Genomic DNA, 22,836 nt, shown 5'->3' with positions numbered 1-22,836 from the left:
ACCCCTTACGCAATACCAACAACTGATTTCATTTTCTTGGTCAGAGAGAGATTTGTCTTGACACTAAAGCTGCAATCATTGCGCACACCACTGGATGCCAAGGTAATGTAATAGTAGCAAAAAATAAAGACAGTGAACATAAGTATGCACATTCTTTCAACAGTGAGGAAAAAGAAGGTGTTCAAAAATACACTTTTAAAACAGGATATAAATGAAAGGGTTTTATAGTCTGGTCCTTTTCAAGGTGAAGAGATTGAGAGTGAGTAGATTTGTTCTAAAACCAGGCAGATTAGTATAATTTTATGTCGAAGATGAAAAGAAACATTATATTACATACAAATGTCTATGTGTGTGACAAACCCCCCCAACCCAAAAAACCTAAAAAGCCAAAACCAACCACCACCATCACCACCACCAATAACCCCCCCACCCCAAACCAGAGACCTCCAGAGGAAAGTATAAGTAATTAAGTAGAATGAGAAAGAAAAGGTAACAGGAAAAAAACCAAAGTAGAGAAAAGATGAAGATTAATTCTTTTCTAAGAAATTAGAAAAAGAAACTGGAAACAGTGAATGAAGCCCTCCAGGTAATGAGACCTGGGAAGGACAGGATGCCGCTCCTGGGGCCTACCTTAGTGTCCTTAGGGTAGTTTCTAACTGGTTTGTCTCCAATTGTCCAGCAGGGGAGGATTTTAAATCTGTGCCCTCGAGGCTCCGCCCATCCCACCCAGTTCTGCAGCCAGCCCAGCCCTTTCATCTAGAGATGAAGCTCTTCCCTTACTGAGTCCACCCTTCCCTCGGCCACTGGGGGAGAAGCCTTCTTATAAGGCCCAGAAGGTGAGGGTATCTAAACGCGAATGGGTAGCTTTCTACCTCTGACTGCAGAGAGTTCGTGTAAACAGGTCTTGACGCCCCAGCCTCCAGCCATATTTTAGAATCTGTGTGTTTGTGCCAATGTAGAAGCTCATTAATAAAGTCATGAAGAAACTGACAGCGAAGTTCTCAGAGTTTTATTGTAAACAGAGGTCATCAATCCGAAATACATAGGTATATTTTTGTGTGGCATAACTTGTAACCTTTGCCCTTCTTGACGTCATTCAAAAGACTATAATGACCAGCACTTCAATGGTCTCCTCTTCATCAAGTTTAACACAGTAATTAAAAAAAAAAAACTCATCAAAACCAGGTAGAAATTCTACATTTCATCATCAAAGCTATCACACAAAATTTATTCTGCTTCTGTCACAACGCAAAAAGCTTGCCAATAAAGCATATTTTAAAAGGTCGTGGATGATGGCAGGTAGCTAGCTCCTGCTTTGTGTTGTATACCCCCCACCCCCACGGGACAATCTGAAAGGAGTCTTACTTGTATTTCTTCTATCTCTTTCATTGATATTCACCTCTAGAATACTCTCCTTACTTTAAATGTGTGTTTGTTTTCCTCCCTGGGTTCCTCCTGCATCTACCTTCCCCAGGGCTGCAGTAAGTCCTCTCAGTGTGGTATGTTCAAAACAGAAGAAATGAACACGAGAAGGAATTCGCCCCCTGGTGGCCAGATTTAACAGTGCGGCTTCACTGTGCACCAAGCAGAGCTCGCAGGTCAGTGTGTCAGTGGGTTTATCCGCAATGCCGTCTAAAATACCATACCTAGTAACCAAGAGTTTACAAAGCATCAGGATATCCTCAAACGTCAACGTGCTCAATGGAGGTGTATCAAAACACACGTGTTTCTCACAGACATGTAAAAATACACTTTTTTTTCATGAATCGTATTTAGTAAATAATACTTTGTAATATAGTGTTCTGTGGATTTAGTAAAAATATTTATTTAAAGAAACTCTCAAAACAAATTTAAATAGAACATGTAAAAAATGTACAATTTAAAATACACTGAGCATGGAAATGAGAATTCCAAGCATGTTTTTTTTCTGAGCGTTATTTAGTTATTAAACAATACTTGACTATATCCAGAGTATAAATGGCTCTCTTTTGTTACATATAACATCTGCACTCAGTGTCAGGTCTCCAGCCAGCTCTTACCTTAGCCTGAGTTTACAATCTACAAGGTATTCAGTTTTCCCATTTGACAGAATTGTGACAATATTGAACATAAATTGTTTTATGTATTGATTTCTTATCTGCACAGTTCTAAGTGACCATGACAGGATACAAACATCTTTCTCTGTAGCTAGGCTCATGATACCTCCCTAATGTCTACTTTAGAGCTATGTAGTCTTCTTCCCCGATCTCATGTGTTTTAGTAATACCAAGAAATTCTTTTAAATCAAGTATAAACTATGTTAAGAATCAACTGGCTTGAGGACTGTAATTAAAATGAGGCTGAGATGAGGAGCAGGGAATAAAAGTTTTATACCTAGCTAAAATGACCTGCATCATCTCCCGAATTAGCACCCTGTTTTCTCATGTGTATGGTTTCTAGGCACAGTATACTTCTAAAGGGTGATGCTGGTATGGGACACTGGAGGAACGATCTCAGAACAGCAGGGCCTACTGAGGCCTAGCTCCCCCTCCTTCCCGCTGAGCTTCCCCAGGGCTTAGAGAAAAGTACATCAGCCTCTATAACTCATTCATGTAGGAGCACCTACATGACAAGCAGACCAAGTAGATCAGTCTATTGAATGACAGCTTAAAACTGGCTCAAGATAGTTTAAAATCTGACAGTGATTGGTCATGTTTTGCTAGCATTGGTATTTTAACTATAGTAGCACACATTCTTGATTTTTACCTATTAGGTAAATTAGGATTAGGCTTTTCTCATCCTTTGAGAGTTTTAAATAGTTGAAAATTGTAGATAGTAAAAAAGGCAGAAACACATTTGGAATTAGGTTCACCTGGGTTAGAACTGTACTTGACTTCCAACCCTGAGTCCATCCTTTACCATAGAGTATGGGGCAGCTTCCTGCACCTCCCTGACCTTCAGTTTCCTGATGGGTAAAGCTGGGATCGAAGCACTTACTTAGAGAGGTGCAGTGAGAATCAGATCAAGCATCAGTGCCCAGGACAGTGCTTGGCGAGGAGAGGCCTGACGATGACACTTCTGTTACTGCATGCCAGTGAGAGCTGTGATTGTGTTTAATGTCCACACACTGTAAGTACTTACATGTATCATTATTTCAAGTAAACATACCATACAGTATTTTCTTTAGTGCAAAACTAAGAAAACATAGTTTCTTACAAGCTTATATATGGAAAGTTCTTTAATGACTTGTTTGTGAAAAATGTGGCTTTGGGTTATTGCATTAAAAATCTGTGCCTTCCCCTTTAAAAGTCAAAGACAGAGCACAAACAGTGTCCCTGTCCCCTCCTAACATCTCTAGTGGATCTCTCCCCATTAGAAATGAGCAAAGGCTTACTGATAGTGAGTCATAACCGCTTCAGTCCTTTGTCTTTCAGGACAAGAGATAGTAAAATGTTAAAAACTCTTCAAAGATTAATTTTGATTTTATTAATTTCTCATAATTGTTTTAGAGAACTGTCATTTGAGTATCAGTGCAACTTACTAAAATGTATTAGAATTTAGGCACTCAAAAATCCCTTAAATATGGAGAGTACATAATAGATACAGTGGTGCTCCCTAGTTAAAATAATTACAAGTTATGGCAAACTCTGTAGAAACGTGATTCACATGCATTCTTAAAAAGGGGAGAGTCAAGTTAGATCTGAACACGCTGAGCCCTGCAGATGCACCTTCTAATGAGTGTTTCCACAAGGGTTGTCTGAGACCTGGCAGCCCATGTTGTGGCCTGTTACTTGTACTTTGAAGAGTGTGCCGTCTGCACACATGCAGAGTTTGTAGCGCACCCAGTCACCACTCCCTGACTGGTCCCCACTGGAGGAACTGGGCAGACGCGTTGGGCTGACCATCACGGTGCCGTTGAGGACGATGCTGTTTTCCTATGGGGACAGCAACATAAGTTAGTCACTTCCATCAGTGGGCCCAGAAGAAAGATACTAAACGTGACAAGACTGAGGAACGATAAAGAGGAAGAGGTGGCAGTCAGAGAGTAAAGTCATAATCAGAACAACTGTGGCCACAGCAAAAACAAAATACACACAAGGCTTCAAAGGCGACTCCTGGCTTAGTCAGCTCATACTGTGCGCCAGTAAGTCTGCAACATAGCTTGTAAGCACTCGTCAAAATCACGTCCTGCACACGTGACAGAGTCTTGGATAATTCTTGACTCCAGAGAACTTTTACTGACTGATGTTGATATTGACGGGGGTGGTGGTGGTGGTGGTGGTGGTGGTGTATTTTTCTCTTATAGGAAACTAATTTTAATTAATGGAAATTCAATTAAATTTAAAACTATATAGTTTATTAGACTAGGCCTTCAAAGAAACTGACGCTTTCTTATTTATACTTATAGCTACAAAATCATTCTCATATTGTAGACTCTTAAGGCTGTGTGTGTGTGTGTGTGTGTGTGAGTGTGTGCACACACAGAGCTCAGAGGTTGAGCATGTGTGTCTCTGTCAGTGGCTCTCTATCATACTCCTTGTTGCAAGGTCTCTCTCTTACTGAATCTGGAGCTCAGAGAGTCAGCTTCTCTGACTGATCCACCTGCTTCTACAGTCTTAGCACCAGGATCATAGACAGGCTCACGCCACTGTCGTGCGTGGCTTTTTATTTGGGTGTGTGATGGTTCTGAATTCAGGTCTCCATGCTTGTTTGGAAGCACTTCTCCAACTGAGCCATCTCAGCCTCCCAAGAGACCAGTAAGTTTCGACTTGTCTCCCTCCCCTCCTCTCCCTTCTTTTCTACCATTTAACAAATAATTACTAAATACTGCCATCTGCCAGACACCATCCTAGGTACTGGGGAGATGACGGTAAACACATGGGCAATAGACACATTCTTATAGAGTGTCACCGAGCGGAGGGAGGCAGATAATGAGTCAGCATATAGGAAACTCTGTAGGGCAGGAGGCGGGATATGCTACAAGGGAGGACAAGCAGGGTGAGTGGAGGGCAGGTGGCTGAGGACTGCAGCTTACACGGGTGCAGAGACAGTCTTTCTGATCAGATTACATTCCAATAAAAGTGGAAACATGAGTGGGTGGGGCATGTGGGTCACGGGGAAGGCACTCCAGCGGAGGACACTGACTGGAAGGCCACTGTGAGGGTGTGTCTTGTGTAGGTTCAGGGCACATGAAGCACAGAGGCTAAGGGAAGGGGGCACAGTAGGATGTGAGACAAAGAAGTGACGGGGGAGACCTGTTAGGCTGGGGGACAGACTGAGGGTTTTATTTGGAAATAAAAGGGAAGCCCATTTAGAGGGTGATAGAGACAGGGTCTTTTTATAAGGTCCCTCTGAAGCAGGTGCCGTGGCACAAATCTAAATGCCAGCGTTCTGACCCACTTGAGAGGCAGGAAGATTTGAGTCCAGAGCAGCCTAAGGTACAGGTGAGATCCCATCTCATGAAAACTGTCAGTGGCTACTAGTTTCTGAGTAGAGAAGTAGCGCATATTTAGTGGGTGAACAGCAAAGGGGAGCCAACCGTCTGCTCCAACGGTCCAGGCAGTGCAGTAGCCCCACCACATATGCTGCATTGGTGAGAAGCAGCCAGGGGCTGCAGGGAGCCTGCAGGCAGAGCTGAGCTTTGCCAGTGGTGGTTGGGCGGAGCACAGATAGAAATGCATGTCTGGTGAGGACCTAGGACATCACGATTTTACACTTGAGGAATTCAGATGCCTGCAGGTGTGGATGTGTGGAAAGGAGGCAGGCAGCTGGACTAGAGAAACCTACTTAACAGGAAAGGCCAACACATAAGCATGGGGGTCAACACTTCAGGGAGGGGCTTAAAACTGTCAGAGGGACAGAATGGCCACTGCGATGTACAGGCTTTTGCCTGGAACCATTTTGTTTGGAATAGAACCATTTCATATTTCCAAGTTTATTTATTTTGGAATAACTGCATGGATTTTACTGGGAGAACATCGAAATTTTCAGAACAAAGCACTCAATATTATTCTGAAAGTTACAGGCAGGAAATGCAATGCTAAGGGCTGTTTCAGATTTTGTTTCTATGCTGCCATCTTGTGGTCATTTAATTTTACTTTCTTGAAAATATTTCTTAAATAGCAACCACCAATACGTCGTAGCATCGGGTGACTAAAGTTAACAGTATTTGTGTATTAACAGTCAGGAAAGATAAATTTGAATGCTCTTCATCTAAGACTATTAGGAGATATCTGAGATGATGTACACGTTGGTTACTCTAATTTGATCATGTGCACATATACCAAAACATACAATGTACCACATAAATAAGAATATTACATGTCAAAATAAAAGTGAAACTTAAAGTTTAAAAAGTTGTGTGGTAAAATAATTGCTAGTGATTAGTTTACATTCTAACTATAGATATCAACGGACTTACAAGGCTGAGTATTTTTTCAATTCTAGAAATTAGTAGGTACGACTACTTCAGACTATTTCATGGCCTGTCACACTGACAAGGCAGAATGGGACAAGAATTTCCTGGTGGGCAGAATGAAAGATCCAGGTAGCTTATACACGTTCTCTACACAAAGGGCTCAGACCTCACCTCTGACCTTCAGTGTCAGCTGCAACCCTCAGGCGTGGCTGCTTGTCGTTCGTCAGAGAGCTCCCTACCACAGCACAGCGGAAACCTCACGGTGGCTGTGACCCCTTTGCCAGGAGTTATATTTATCATCCAGAGATGGGATTATGCACGCTGGGGGAACTGTCAAAGTGAAACACCTACTTTTCTTCCTAAAGTTTATTATTTCTAAGAATTATAATACTGAACTTATTTTTTGAAAGCTGGGGAATGACTTCTAAGTGTTCAGGTTTAAGGTTGCTATTGTCATATGTAACACAAATTGTCTTTGGTAACACAGATTTCCTCAGCCCTCAGTAAGCGACATGAGCGAGGCGCCCAGAGGCACGCAGGTAACTCTATTGTGGCTGAAACTGCAAGCTAGTAAGAAGGGTGCAGGCTGCAGCTCCCCTGCATGGACTAGGAGACTAACCGAAGCTCTGGGGTCATCTGGGATGCTGCAGCAAATGCCACAGTGATGACAGACTTGCTCCCTCACAGCTGACAGGCATCAGATAAAAGCATGTGTCCCCATTCAAGTATTCTCTGACAGTCTTGGATACAGAACTTGAAAACGAACGGGAGTGACCGCCAAGGAGACAATAGTAGCTACTTCAGGACACATGGTCTGACCTCCTAAAATTCTCTATCCGAAGGTCTGTTTGGATTATGGTTTTCTTCCTTTTAAAATAATGTAAAATGCAAATAAGCAGATTTACAAATTAAATCACCTGTTATTCTACCACTCTTAGCTAAATATTATTAATACTTTACTGCATCCTTCCAGATTTTATAAACTGCACGTTTGTAAAGAAATGAGATGTCTTACAAAGTATTTTATAATTTTCTTTCATTTCACAGTCCATCTCATCCTGACAAAGTCATTTTCAGTATTTATATACTAGTCCACATGTAATTATATACTATTCCAAAATAATTATCTTAAATTCACACAGAAAAAAAATACTCACAGCCTTTAACTCCACATCCCCTCCCATATGAAACTCAATGGTTTTGCCCATGATGAACACGCCTTCATTGCCACGTACAATTGCACGCCCGTCGACTTTGATGTTTAAGTCACTGGTAGCATTGCTGGTAATCTGAAAAATGAAAGCACACGCTAAGGAGAGTTTGTGGGTAACAAGAGACTCATTACTATAGAGAAGGAACATCTCAACTCTGGACTATGAAGGGCAGGTTTACAATTGTGGGGATTAACATAAAGAGAGGACCTAGTGCGTGTGCAGGGCTTCTGTAGCCCTCCGATGCTCTGGAAGTCATGTTCTCAGGTTGCCTAAGCTGCTAACACACAGCATTTAGGAGTAGCTGCTGCCAACACCCTCCCCCCAACCCCTGTCAGTGATGGTAAAAGAATGGGCCAAACCCTTTCAGTCGACGCTTTCTGAACGTTCAAACTTTTCACTCCACTTGGCAGATGAAACTCGTGTGTCTCATAGTCTGTGCTGAATAGGATATTTTGTGTCCTTGGGTCAAAAAATTGCATTCCGATGTCGCTGGTGATGGAGGTTTTGTTCTTCTCAACACTCAGCTTGGTTGTCCCTTGCTGAAAAACAATCTTGAGAAAAATGCTTCATTATGTGTATGTTTTCAAAGAGTGCTGCAAACAAAATTTGTGATGGCTATTGTTTTTAAGAGTACTACAGACCAGAAAGGACAAAATCTAAAATGACAGTAAGAGCCAAACTTGAAATTCTTTCAACTGCATCTGCCCATAAGACTCTGGACGATAATCAACTTTAAAATGCAGGTCTGTACACCCCTTTGCTCATACATGACCCACTGTACAACAACACAGGCCACAGGGAACATGGCTGGGCCCTAAGACAGCCACGGTGGAGGTATGGCGCGCCCTTGAGGTTTCATTCGGCTAAATGCTGTGTGTTAGCAGCACTGGGGCTTGTCTGCTGCTGAGTAGCACTTCTCTTCCTGATTCTCAGAATCTGGGCTTTCTGATCTGGGAGGGGACTTTACAATAGCTTTGTCACATGGAAGAGAAAATAGTGATCTACATATTCTTACATCAGTGAATGCTTCTACCGGAAAAAAAAAACCCCTAGAATATTAAGTACCTAACTCTAGCAAGATTATAAAGCCAATAATATTACTGTTGAGTATTTGTGAATATGGATAAGTTTGTGTATATAATACATACTTTAAAAGAGAAGATACTCATTTCTAGCTTTTGTCTGTAGGTTCTTGTGAGAACTGTTGCCCATACCCCTCTACCTCCACACACTTCCCTTGGTGCAGAAACTTACTGGCTGGTTGTTGCCTGTGATGACCAGGTTTTCATTCCGCCTTCCTCCCACCGTGCTCTTATAAAGCGGATGGATGACACCCATGTCGGACACCTGCTTGAACCGCAGCAGGCCGCTCTCGTGAAACTCCATGCTGTCACAGCCATTTGGCCCAATGCGAATCACGGCCCAGATGACAAGTGTGATCTGAAAGACAGGCGTGTCTGCTCTTAGTAGGCACGCACCAGACACACCCGGAAGCAAACAGCCAGCCGTCCTCTTCGAGTGTTCGAGGTCTCCTGACATGTTTAATCAGTGAGATGAACACACTGCCTGGTGGTCTTCTTGGAGGACATTTTTATCAAGACACAAAGCATACACAGTCAAGAGGCGGGCATGTCAGAAGGTCCCTCATAAACGGCAGTGTTACCGTTTCCTATTCTCGTTGGTTCCCCAAGGACAAACAACCACATTCTTCAATTTAAGCTATTCCATGTAGACCTGATTTCCTATTTCTAAATAGTGTGTATTGTGTTTCTTCCTTTACCCAAAAAGGTTTCCTCTGCTCTATCTCCTATGTTCGCAGACGGGAATCTAGGCTTACTGTTATGTCTTTTCTCTTCCACCTCCAAACAGACTCGGTCAAATCTATGTTCAACATCTATTGATTATGACCGTGTAAGCATTATTCACCATCATACTAAACAATATACTCTAATTCATTTTTTTAAATATTTATGTCTTCATAGTTCAATATTTTCTTTTCTTTGATAAATTGAACTAAATCTTGAACACTTGTGTATTTCTACAAATCTCAGTAAAATAAATGTTCTGCAGTTCAAGCTGCTCAGACAACGTCAGTTCTGTTCTTCATTCCTAGTTGATTTTCCTGGACCTGGTCTTTTTGCTCCACTGGGGACTGGCCAGTCTCTGGGCCACCCACGCAATGGAGCTGTGAACTTTCCCTCTCATGCTTTCTCACACGCGAGATGCCCGGTTTCCTGTGTCTGCGCCCTCAGGTTCCAGCTTCAGGGCTCTCTTCCGGTAGCACAGAGGCTTACTTAGAAGGAGAGACGTTTGGCACATGTGTATGTTAAGACAGCCTATACAATCCCTCACGAATGTGAGATAATCTGGCCAGACGTGTTTGAGAGCTGACCTCTGACCTCTGAAGGCCACAGCCTCCTTGCCTTGCTCTCTCCAATGCTCACGACAGGGACAGGGACAGGGACACTCTGCGCTTGTACTCTTCCTACAGAACACGTTTATCACTGCTCTAGAAAAGTTTTCAAATGGTGCAATTAAATAATTTTCATTTACAGTTGTCTTAAATTTTACAGTGATAATGTGGTCTGTCTGTCTGTCTCTCCCTCCTGCTGCCTTCTCTTTTAAAATATATCACACCGAGCCCAAACTGCTTTCAATTTTTCTAGAGAAGTGTCTTTTTTCTTTCCTTTTTTTCTTTTCTTTTTCCCCCTCTCCCTCTCTCCTGTCTCCTCTCTCTCTCTCTCCTCTCTCTCTCTCCTCTCTCTCTCTCTCTCTCTCTCTCTCTCTCTCTCTCTCTCTCTCTGAGGTTGAGATGGCTTTCACTCTAGCCCTGGAATTCACTCTGTAGAGCAGGCTGGCTTTGAACTCACAGAGATATTGCCTCTGCCTCCTGAGGACTGGAATTAAACGATTATTGCCACAACACTGGGCTTCAGAGAATTTTCTTAAAATCATTTTATTTGATTTCTTTCCTTCAATGCTTTCTCTGTTCTCATTTTCTGAATCTCCTTTTATTAGAATGCTCCCAGAGTGATGCTTTCATTTTGTAGGACTCTATGGAAGAGCTTTTATTTTTCCAATACCTGCCGCCTACCCACCCGTGTATGTGTATATTGCCCTTTTTAAAGATTTGTTTATTTTTTTTTGTGCCGGTGTGTGTGTGTGTGTGTGTGTTCTGCCTGCATGTATTGTTTGTGCACCCCATGCATGCAGTGCCCTAGGAGGCCAGAAGAGGGCATCACATCTTTTGGAACCGTTCAGTTGTAAGCTGCCATGCAGGTGTTCAAACCAAGCCCAGACCTCTGCAAGAGCGGCTAGTGCTTTTCACAGCTGAGCCACCTCTCCAGCCACATATGTGAATTTCTAGGACTTCCTCATTATTTAATTGCACCATTTGAATGTTATGTTATTTTTGTTTCATGAATGGAATATCATTTTTTTCTGAAGAAACTGATTTTAGTGTTAAGGACTTCTTTGTATTGTAGCTTCCTGAGACGAGATCTTATACAGTCCAGGCTAGCCCTTCATATCCTCTGTAGTGGAGTCTAGCCTTGAACTCTGGATCCTCCTGACTCCAACTCCCAAGAACTGGGTTACAGGCCTGTGCCACCATGGCTCTGTGGGTTTTGTTTTCTGCTGTTCATTACATTTTCTCATCTCCCCGAGTTTCTGCTTTGCCCGCGGTGAGTACGTGGGTTTCTATCAGTTTCCAGTTATTACAGTTATGCTCACATGTCTCCTGACCCTGACATAGTGCACACACTTAACCGTGTAGCTGTAAAAAGCCCAGAGAGAATTTGAATGATCCAGTCTCTTTAGCATCTCCCACTGGCACTCACCAGCACAGCAGGCTCCTAGAGGACTCCTGCTGTGGGTGGGCCCCTGATCTACAGGCTTCCCAGTAGGGAGGTAGGCTTTTTATTGGCCCTGTCAAGTGTCACTGTCATGTGGTGTTCTCTCTCTGGGTGCCTTAACTCTCCAGGGAGGGAGGGGTCCATCTCTGGCCTGGGTGCCCTAATTCTCCAGGGAGGGAGAGGTCCTCCATCCCTGGCCTGCCTGGAGGAAGCTGGAGGCAGAGGATGGAGGCAGAATAGTGTAGGAATTTAGTCTGTGCTCAGTCAGGCGGCCCTGCTTTCAGGAGGGAACCGTACTCGTGCTGTGGTCCAGGGTATCTGGATACATATGGTTTAGCTGTGGTTAGAGGAAGAGTATGCTTAGCTGGGAAACGAGGCTCAGGGAATTTCACTAACTACAGATTTTTAGCACAATTTGTCTATTTCAATTCCTGTCTTGATTCTGATTGGTAAGGCCCTTGTCTTCTAACTCTGGCTTCTGTACACTTTACCAATACAGGTTGTGAGCCTTCATACTCACACACGTGCAGATGCACACACACACACACTCTCTCACACACGCAGATGCACACACACTCACACACACACTCTCACACACACGCAGATGCACACACACACACTCACACACACCCTTTCTTTTCTGATAATTTATCTGCCATTCTCCCTCTTCTGTTGTCGTCAAAAATTATGCCTCAGGATTTCAGCCACTTTTCACTCCCTTCAAATATAACTGTGTTTCCTGACACTGTTACTTTAGAGAAGGGGATTGAAATGTCTTAATTCAGTCATCCTTGCCAGCAGTCTCCAATAAAGCAAATGTATAAGGCACAGTAAATTTAGAATGCCCAGTAAAGCTATTTATGGTACTTTCTTTGAACTGTGTGGCAGCTCTAACCTCAGTGGGGGATTAGGCACAAATGTTTTGGAAGACTGTTGAGTCCAAAGCCTTCTCAAGAACACTGAAGAGAGAGAGAGAGAGAGAGAGAGAGAGAGAGAGAGAGAGAGAGAGATATCGATCACTGGCTCTCTATCATTCATGGAGAAGCCTGTGCCAGAGGTGCCAGGGTTAACTACCACAGTTACAACGCCATATGGAGAAGCCTCTTCTTCAAAACATCAACTACCCAGGGGAAGGCACAGGCTGGGTCCTCAACCTCAGTGAGAATGGGCCTGGCAGAGCCTTTAGCCTGACTCTGGAGCTGAGACTACAGGACACAGACTGTTAACACCACCAGAGTGCTCAAGTTTTACAAACAACATTGAATGAAATTGTATATTTTGGAGAGAAAAGGGCAATAAAGTCACACTGAAGTTCTCTTCCACTGACTTTACACAGTGTTTACTAAAAGACAACTCCTTTAAATCATCAATGTTTTACTAGCTGAGATTACTATATGCATATATTATCTTACTAGATTTTTCAGTTTTGTTTACTTATTCTTGTGGTACTGGAGAGAGAAGCCTATTAGGTTTTTTTATGTTCAAGCACTAACTAAAGTCCAATAGGAGATAAAACACACATAGAAAAGCAGAAGATAAGACAGACTGTCCCAAAACACAGAACAGGAGCAGAAGGTAAGACTGTCCCAAAACACAGTATGCAAGCAGAATCTATGATCTCATAGTAAAAAGATGAAATTTTCTTCCCAGGTAACTTCTGAGAGGGTAGACCGTCCCACATACTCACAAGAAGATTGATGACGGCCAGGATAAACAGGAGGACGATCACGCAGATGGCTAAGTTGCCCTTCCTCCCCCTCAGCCCGGTTTTATGGAGACGATCTTCGTCAATGGGGATATACCCCGCTTTGAAGTTGCTGTTATGCTCTTTGTTAACGTTCCTTCTCTCCACAGCCTTCTCCCGCATGGACTTCTTCACTGGCCCATTGGAACCTTGCTATAAACAAAACAGAATGCAACGGCTATATTCTCCTCTTGATGCATGTGTTAAGTTCAAATTCACAATTCAAGAAAGCCGAACCTGTTGTTGGTAGATGTCCCACGAATAAATTGCAAGTCACAGTGGGTTGTAGGTTTCAGGGCCACTGTCATATAGCACACTTTCTCTCTGCTTTCAGTCATCCCACTGTCAACATGGGGACAGCTCACTTCTGGGTAGAGTTAGTGCGCACACACACACACTCACACACACACACACACACACACACACACATGAGAGTGCACACACATATTATCTACACTAATGAGTGCACACACACATGTACATACAAATACACATTGCAGTTGATAATATTATCCTTACTAATGGTCTATTAGATTTTTACTCATATTTTTACGTGAAAAGATTTTGGAATGATTGACACAGATTGCTACTTATAACTCGATGGACTAAAGCCTGTACTATTCTAGATCAGTAATTTTTGAAGTGCTCAGGGGCGGTTGTATGAGCACATATGTTTAGGAGGGATGTCAATGAATTCCCCTCAGGGTCTGAAATGTCCGTCACAGTTTTAAAAACAAGTAAGATTTATTTATTTTTACTCCCCCACTCTTCTGAATAAGTGCTGTTGTCTCCAGAGGCCATGTGACCATTTACAGTAACATCACCATTCTCGGAATTAACGAAGAATTTGCTCAGGCATTTCTATGTTTTCACAATTTCTCAGGTTAATTTCTAATATAGTAAATACCAATAGATAGTTAAGAGGATAAATAGAATCTGGGATTAAAAAAAACTTGAGAACTTCCGACATTGACCATAAGTGTCAATAAGCAACCATGTTATGTGATACAAACACCTAAGGACCAGCAGGAATGGTTACTGCCCAAGTTCCGTGCTTTTTTCAGAGCTCTGAGACAATTCATTGTAGAAGGTGTGTACTAAGAACTATTATGCTTAAACACTGTCACAAGAAGTTGGACATAATCCAGGAGGACACAATCCTTTATTTTGTAATTAAGGACATGCATTATGTTATATGGCACATGCACTCTCTATGTCAGGGTGCCTGAGTTAGTAGTATAGGCAGTAGATTCTGCGGAGTTCAAACGGGAGAGCTGGGACACTCTGGAGTTGTTAGGAAAACAGGAGGAATGGGCGGGCCAGATATGGCCACACTGTGGAAGAAAGGTGGAAAGAGGAGCCGGATCGAGCCAGTCCTCAGCGGGGTGTAGACTTCTAATCTTATGTTCTCTTTAACTGGGAGTCACTGGATGTTACTGAGCACACAGGACATGTGTTTCAGCATGCTGAATGCTAGGTGAACACTTTACAGAGGTCAGCAGGCTCCTGCCGATTATGTGACGATGGAGGGTTGAGGTAAGGAAATAAACTAGGGTGGGATAGAGAGACACATGGAAGGGAAAAATGAAGCAAAAGATGTGGTAGTCACAAAGGTGCCACCATACATGAGATGAACTTCATCCTGGGGCTTGTCTCTGAGGCTGCTGTAGCTGCTGCTGCTGCTGGCCTCCTCCTCTTCCTCCTCCCCACTACTAATTTTTCTTCCCCTTCTACCTCCTAATTTTCCTTCTTCTCTCCATCCTCCTCCCCTCCCCTAGTCTCCACCTCTTCTTCTTCTGTGTTTATTTTATTTTATTTAGTATATGAGGGGCACATGCACCATGACATATGTGTGTGGAGGTCAAAGGACAACCTTTGGGAGTTGAGCCTCTCATTTCACCATGACAGTTCTCAGGACTGAACTCAGTAACTAAGTTGTCAGACTTTGTGGCTATCTCCTTTATCCACTAAGTCATCTTGCCAGCCCCTCCTGAAGACATTTACATTGAAGCAAACGCATGCTCCAACTGAGAACTGGAATAGAAGAGCTGGAGAAGATGAACCAACATCCTCCTTTGGCGATGAAGCTGGGGAGAAGCTTTAAGAGGCAGAACCTCGAGGACCCAGTGACTGTGACACAGCAGGGACTACAATGACTCCCAAACAGAATAGATTACATAGGGAGTGGGACCCCAAACACAAAAGCATCCTATCATGCTCAAATACAAACTTGAGGAAAACAGATCATTTAGTCCAATGCGTGTTTCTCCTTTGCTCTCTGCAGTCAGCCCTGCTCTGGTTAGGGTAGCCATGTGAGCAGGCCAATGTAACTTCAGTAGAATAGAACCTCAGAGCATCAAGATGCATGCGCAGAAGAACAAAGACTTCTCTAACCCAGAGGCTGATTTAGTTAAGGGGTAAACTAGGAAAGCCAAAGAACAGCTTCCGTCCCGACAAGTCCGCTCTGTCTCTTTCAGCTTCACCTGTTCCTCTCCACTTTGTTCTGAATCTGTACTTGCCTATGGTCACAGCGGATTTGGTTGCCCGTCTAGCAGATTTCATGTCTATTTTTCATACCTCCTAGAACGAGTCCTCCAGGAACATATACTTAACAGGTCAATCGCTAAAATGTTAGCCACTTAAGAAAATATTCCCCCGGTTGAATATTTTCAACTTCATTCGTTCACTTTCTCCGAGCACTGATGTTGAAGAATGAGACTTCTAAAGAGAAACCATCTTACTGGCTATTTACAAAGGGAAACAACAAATAGTAAAGTAGTGACTACAAAAATAGCTTTTTATTATAATAAAGTCACTTTGGCGACTACATGCACGAGCGTGTATTCACACACTTCACGCACATACACATATGTGCATGGTCTAGGACAGCTTGATATTTCAAGGGAAGCCTGTATATTCTAGGCTTACAACGAAGACCAGGAAACATTTGATAACGCATTTCTTAAAAGTGATCTTAAACCCACTAGACACGGGTCAGTTTTATATTGGTATCTGAATCTCCGAGAAACCAAAGTGGGCGGGGAAATCTGGGCCGTCTGCACATCGGGCATGGCAGAAACAAGACCTAGCCACGATCCACGCCAGGCAGCAGCTGACCACGACTTGGCTGGTATGGGGCAGTCTCCCAGCCCTAGCTGACGTTATTTTTATCCTCATGGTTTCTGGCTGCGGAGAGGCACGTCCAGGCGCAGGCTCCGCAGGCAGGCCATGACCCGTGTCACTCCCGCAGAGGGACAGCTCCCCTCTCCGGCCGGGAGCCGCTGCCCAGGAGTCAGCCCGGCCTTAGCCAGCATCTTGGTTGCGGACAGCTCCGGCCCTGCTGCCCCGCCCTGCCGCCTCCCTCCGCCGCCCCAGCCCAGCCCTCGCGCCCTCGTCCCCGCCCTCTATGGGGTCGACCCGGCCACCCGGCTTCCCAAGCCCTCGGCCGCAGCAGGCTCACAGACCTGCTCGGTCGCCGCCGCTGCCGCCGCCGCCGCCGCCATCTTGGCCCGCCGCAGCCCGCGCTTGCGCTCTGGCACGGGGGTGGGGCTCACACCCTCGATGGCCACGCCCTGACACGCCCTCGCCACGCCCTCGAAAGAAATCCTGAGTGGGCAAGAGTCTGGGTAGGCTCGGATCCCTGGAGGCCCGTAACTCGCTACCGTGAGCCTGGCTTCATGGGCGTGGCAGGAATTCCAAACGCTCTGGGGCGTCCTCAAGTTCTTGGGAAAGGACGCCCTCAAAATCCAAAACACGCCTTTGTCTTCCATCAACTCCCCATCTTGGGATACTGTATCATCCCGAGCTGTGACAAATTGCAAGAGAAAGATGCCATCGAGAGAACTCGTGGGTGAGGCTTGGTGCACACCAAGTGGAAAGGAGTTAAGTAGCTTAAATCAAACTAGTTCCTCCCCTCGGGAGTACTGTGAAGTCAAATCTGGCACTCTTGTCTTTGAGACATTAGGAGCAAATTGTCTGTCCACACATACAATATTGGAGATGTACTGACTACATTAGGTCCTTAGGAACCTAACTTGACACCCAGTGAACACCAGGAAGACACTCAAGAGCTGCAGGTTATAGCTCTCTCCTATAAGAATCCGTGACGTTGAAAACAATAGAGTAGCATCCGAAGTTCAAGAACTGTTTCTCAGATCATGAATAGTTTCTAAAATAGTAGGCTAGGCCTCCCAGGGGGAATGCCTGACTCTCTTTTCGTTTCTCCAGGTGCTGCTTTGGTAACCCAACTGTCACTTTGAGGCTCCATCTACTTCTGAGGATAGCTGTGGAGTTAAATACTCTGACACATAACAAATGTCTCTCAACCTTCTTCCCCACCCCCATTCTACCCTCATGTCTGATTTTTGGATATAAGCTGTATCTATGTGGTCATTTGCCTGCTCCTGCCTTCTTCCCCAACTGCTGAAACTGCCTGGCTCAATCATTGACTGAGGCAAACCTGCATTTTAGTCAGGAAGCCTATATAAATCACAACCCACAGGTTTGAGAATCGGCAGTGTCTTGTGTAGTAGATTGGCTTTGGTCGCATTTATCAACTTTGACATGACTTTTGACTGATTCTGGGTTCCTGTGCTTCACTGACACTATGTTCCTTTTTCTCTGACACATATACTCCTCTGTGTCCCCAAGAACCCATTAAATGTCACATTCTCTTCAAAGTCTCCTGAAGCTCTGGTCACTGGTATGAGGCACTCTGTTTCTAACCTTGTGTCATGTCTCAATCACTCACAATAATGAAACTTATTAAATGTTTTCCAGAGCTGCCTGGCGCTCCAGATTTCAAGAATAGAAGAAGCCTCACCTTGCGTTTCTTAACTCATCTCCACATAGGTACTTCAATAATGGATTTTTCCGAAGTCAGATGCCCCTTGGCTGTCTGAGATGAGTCTCCCCTCCTTGGATTCTTTGTTGCTGATGCATTACTGGCAGGACACCCAGTTGTTCTTGTTGCCAATGTGTCCTTTGGTTGCTGTTGTTTTCTAAGATTTGATATTATTTGTGTATGAATGTTTCCCCCCCAGATATGTGTGTGTACCACCTTCATGCCTGGTGCTGGTGGAGGTCAGAAGAGGGTGTTAAATCCCCCAGGACTGGAGTTACAGTTATGAGCCACCAAATGTGTGCAGGGACTCAAACTCAGGTCCTCTGCAGGAGCAGCCAATGCTCTTAACCTCTGAGCCATCCCTCCAACCCCACAATTTGTCTTTAAAAAAAGAGAACCAATTCATTGATTTAACCACAAGGGTAGTGTTAGTCATGCCTGATGGCGCTGTTTTGAAGCTTGTTCCCCTTCTGAAATATTTAAAGGGTGCTGTGTGCTTGCAATGTCTCTAATTCTCACAACAATCTTGTTTTAACTGGAGTTATACCAGTTCACTATGACACCCACTTGATATTCAGTATTTTATCTTGTATTATTCTGCTTTTAACATAATTTTCTCCTAAGCAGACTGTGTGCTCCTTGCAAACTGAGTGCAGTATATTATATTACTCCAAGTCCTGATCACAGAGGGAACCAAATACACACTAAATACCAAATAACTTTGATGAGTCAATACTGATCTTTTTCACTGAATGTAAAATGCCTTAAGTATCTCTGACATAGATCTGCTTTCACACTCAATATACAATATCTCTGAGAAAGATCACATTCCCCTCACTCTAGGCCTCCTAAGAGCTCTTGCTGAGGCCGGTCCCACCTCTTCTAGAACCTCTCATACGACATGTAAGACATCTAATTACATGTTATTCTGATTATATCTCTGGCTGCCTTCCCACTGCTTACAAAATAAACATTAATCTCTTGGTATACAAGGCTCCTCCTACCCAGACCAAGGACTATTCTCAGAATGCCTCAGACTCTGTAGTCACGCTGGACACGACTGTTTCTTTCCCTTGTGGCTTTATTTCTCTGCATCCACTTTCTCATCTCTTCTTAGTAGACGCCTCCATTCTTACGGAGCTGCCTCTGAATGTCATCTTGTTCCAAGGAGACAGGGGAGGAGGTAAAGGAAGAAGGAACCACTATCTATGGTCATATTCTTGTCCTATTAGTGTGTTTCGTGCTGAGCCATGGTTCTTATGTCTCTTACTGATTGTAAGATCCCAGAGAGCAGGAAGCCAGTCTGTCTTCTTTTTATACTTGAGGCAGATGGGTAGGTCATCATGGAAATTCACTAAATGCTATTAAATGTGTGAAAAGGGTCTATTTCCTCATCCCTCATCCTAGTTACTGCCTTCATGCTGCACCACTTCATTCTCCTGAGATGCTGAAGGGCATCTGCCAACTCATCACTCCTCCACAGTGTCTTGGCGCATGCTTAGACCTTCGATGGCCATCATCACATGGAGTATTTGCTTCTATATTGATCTACTAGTGCTGAAAAAGTTGAGGGTAGAGATCCCTTCTGTGCTGAAGTAACTACAACAGAGACCTTGGTTGGGTTTAGGGGGTATTTGGGTCAATACAATCTATCTACCTTGTTTTCCTCTTTTATTCTGCGTTTAAATTAGTTACAAATGTTTAGCTACTACAATTGTGAAAGATTACAATTTCTGCAGTTTTCTGTGTACTTTAGGCAAACTGGGCAGGGAACAGTTGTACAGAAAAATAATTTTGGTCCGCCTAGAGAGAAGGCATGCTGGCATTGGCACTATACAGGCACCCTTGGCTTCAGTGCTTTCTAGTCCAGGAACCTGCCTGCAGCGTCTGTCTGAACCGGCTGAGTATTCCTCGGGTGTGTGTTTGCTGTTTTCTGTTTAAGTGGAAGAAAACATAAAGAACAAAATATTCTCTTTCTCCCTCCCTCCCTCCCTCCCTCCCGCCCCCCGTCCCCCCCCCGGTCTTGCTCTTTTGTAGATAGTGTTTGAATCTCTTCACCTTATTTTTTTATTTTTTTGATACAGGATCTCTGCCTGAACCAGTAGCGCAGGAATTATCTAGACTAATTGGTCAGCAGTCCCAGAGAGTCTCCTGTCTCAGTGTCCAGCTGTAAAACAAAATAAAACAAACAAACAAAAAACCAAACACCGTGTGTCCTGGGGATCCAAACTCTCGTCCTCGGAGCTTGCATGACAAATACGTCACAGACTGGGAAATCTTATCATTGCGGAAATTCCGTTTGAAAAGCAATTTCGTGCAAATGGAACAGAAGCTGGATTTCCTTGGAACAGCAATATAGGTCCCGGACAGAAGACAAGAGTGTCATGGCACCCACCACACACAACACAGGCTTGCACCGGTCCTTGCTGAGGAAGACCTGGAAGTCAGGGCGAGGATCCCGCTGTGTAGCTGTTTGTGTCTTTCTATACAGTACAAATCAACGGACAGACCCACAGAATAGGACACAAAGCCCAGAATAAAAGTAGTAAACACGGACATTGGAGTCCCAGTTTCACAAAGACAAATGGAGAATTAAAGACCCCAGGGGTGGAGGAATAGGGCCAAGGAAGCGGTTGACAAAAAGTATACTCAAAATTTTCACGAAGTCAACTTGCTTTCCTGGGTACGCACTGTCACCCAGAGCTGGGTGCAGCCCTAGGTTAGGTGTCCTGTGGTTTCCCAGCCCTCTTCTCTCGGATGGTCTAAATCCAGCGCAGAGTCCCACAGCAGTCCCCCACCCCTACCCCAGGGTCTGGATGTACCCCAGCGGGTGGCACAAGCCGGAGTTCCAACTGCTTCGGTGCCTTCGTCCCGGGCGGGCAGTGTCACCGCGGGGGTGGGAGGAGGTCGCAGTAGCGGTGGATCCCAAGGCTGGGCGCGAGGAGTGGGGGGCGGGGCGTTGCTCCGACGCTAGCCCCGGGTCCCTGGCAGCCGGCCGCCACGTCAAGGTTTGTTTAATAATCGCCGGGGTATTTATGGCCTGGCTGGCAGGCGGCTGCGGGGGAGCCAGAACAGCGCGCCGGGCAGGGGGGACCTGCCCGGTCCGACCCGAGGGGGAGGATGGACACTCCAGCCGCGTTCTGAGCCCGTGTGGAAGATAACATCCTTAAGCTACATCACCCCGTCGTCCAGCCTAAGCCACCCACCCCCTCGTCCCCTCTACTAACTAGACCTCCGTGAGTCGGAAGCGCGAAAAAGTGCGCGATGGCAGAGAGCGTGAAGAAGCTGGCCAAAAGTGAATCTTTTCAAGCGCTGCACGATAAAGTCACCTACTGGGTTAATGACTACAAGGTAAGTCAGGGTGGGGGATACTAGGGCTCACCCTGCTTAGTTTCTCTGCACAACCTTGACCGGGGATGGCATCCGGGATGTCGCTCCGCAAAGCCACCGCTCTTGAGACCCTAACGGGGATCTCAGACTCCTACTTAGGTCAAAGAAGGAAGTCCCCCGTCTATCGGAACATTTTACCAGGGGTGGGGTGACTCCAGCGGCAGGGTGCTAACCAGTGTTCGGTAACCATGGACACCCGCGGCTCTAGCAACAGAAGGATAGGGTAGAGCGGCCAGCCACTCCCATTCTCTGGGCTTGCTTTGGAATTATCTTCCACTGCATCCAACCCCCTCCTTGCCTTTCAGTAAGACTCTCACTTTTTAGGGAGTCCCAGGATCTTATCCGAGGGAACTTTTCTAAATGTACACCTGGGTGTTATTATAGGAAAAGGGACACTTGTAAAGGTTGTACTTTTTGTTTGTGTGCTGATCAGCATGGCAATTAGGGTACCAGGGCAGCTCCCAGGAGGTGTTGGCAAGAATCTGTAAGAAACTACTGTGTCGCCAGCGTTCTGTCACACTCAGAAGCACACTTCAAACTTCATTAATGGCACATCAGTTGTGTTTCAACAGCTGCATATTAAACTTGGGTCACTTTGATAGAAATGTCTTCAGTAGGAGACTCTGAGTTTTTTACCCAGGCGAGGAGCAGTCAGCAGAGAGACGGTTAGGTTCTTCCTCTGTATGTGGCCACAACTAGCCAAATAACTAGTAGTTTCCTAGCTACCCTGGGTACCTTATCTGTTTCGTTGTTGGGATTGGATTAAACAATATGTAAACTTACTTTCTAGATCTGAGTTTTTAAAAAAATCTAGGTCATCTTGTTTCTGAATTTACATCTGAACGTATCCCACATCTTACGTGTAGTTTTGATGTGGGTCTGTTGCTAAGCCCAGCCCTGTCTGTAATCCCCAAAGAGATTTTATTAGTACCAGGGAATTTTGACTTAAACCTTCAGATGTATCTTCACTGCAGTGAACCCTAGTTGTTAAACGGTTAGTTGTAGGAAACTTCATTTATTAAAAAGCCGTAAACTGTGTTGGCTTGGAAGGTTGACTTTGCAGGGTGTACTCCTATCGGCTTAGTTAGAATGAACTTAAACAAGCCATGCATAATCCTTTAGAATCGTGAACACAATTAAAGCCATTCCCCAGTGGGAAATGTTAAAAGGAAATGAATAAATGACCCAGATTAACTCTAAATACAATGCACAATTTCAAGTTTCTTCCAACTAATGATGATTCGGGCTAACATCTGATTTAGCTTCCCCTTCATTTCCCTCGGGAGGCTTCCTTCTCTGGTCCATCTCATCTCTGCCTTGGTTTGGGGAGCTCCACCGTTGCGCTCACCACTGGTAGCTGTGATTTGAGACAGGCTTCACTGTGTACTGTGCCT

At 44.6% G+C, this 22,836-nt stretch overlaps 2 protein-coding genes across 2 annotated transcripts in view; one reads left to right on the top strand and one right to left on the bottom strand.

The window, feature by feature from the left end:
• Nucleotides 1–3,442: 3,442 nt before the first annotated feature.
• Sgcb (sarcoglycan beta) lies at nt 3,443–16,730 on the bottom strand. Its single transcript, XM_028780756.1, has 6 exons — nt 16,674–16,730; nt 13,153–13,362; nt 8,866–9,051; nt 7,971–8,162; nt 7,555–7,686; nt 3,443–3,914 (listed from the first exon to the last, which is right to left on the bottom strand). The coding sequence occupies exons 1-6, from the start codon at nt 16,710–16,712 to the stop codon at nt 3,711–3,713; spliced, it is 963 nt and encodes a 320-aa protein (XP_028636589.1). The 5' UTR covers nt 16,713–16,730; the 3' UTR covers nt 3,443–3,710.
• A 4,379-nt stretch (nt 16,731–21,109) lies between these two features.
• Spata18 (spermatogenesis associated 18) overlaps nt 21,110–22,836 on the top strand; it is a 32,244-nt gene continuing 30,517 nt past the window's right edge. The window contains exon 1 of the mRNA XM_028780831.1: nt 21,110–21,403. Coding sequence (XP_028636664.1) covers nt 21,317–21,403 — 87 coding nt within the window. The 5' untranslated portion in view covers nt 21,110–21,316. The remainder of the gene's footprint in view (nt 21,404–22,836) is intronic.

This window comes from Grammomys surdaster, unplaced genomic scaffold (genome assembly GCF_004785775.1).
Source record: "Grammomys surdaster isolate TR1022 unplaced genomic scaffold, NIH_TR_1.0 372, whole genome shotgun sequence".
Taxonomy (NCBI): Eukaryota; Metazoa; Chordata; class Mammalia; order Rodentia; family Muridae; genus Grammomys; species Grammomys surdaster.
This window is presented reverse-complemented; position numbering and strand designations above follow the sequence as displayed.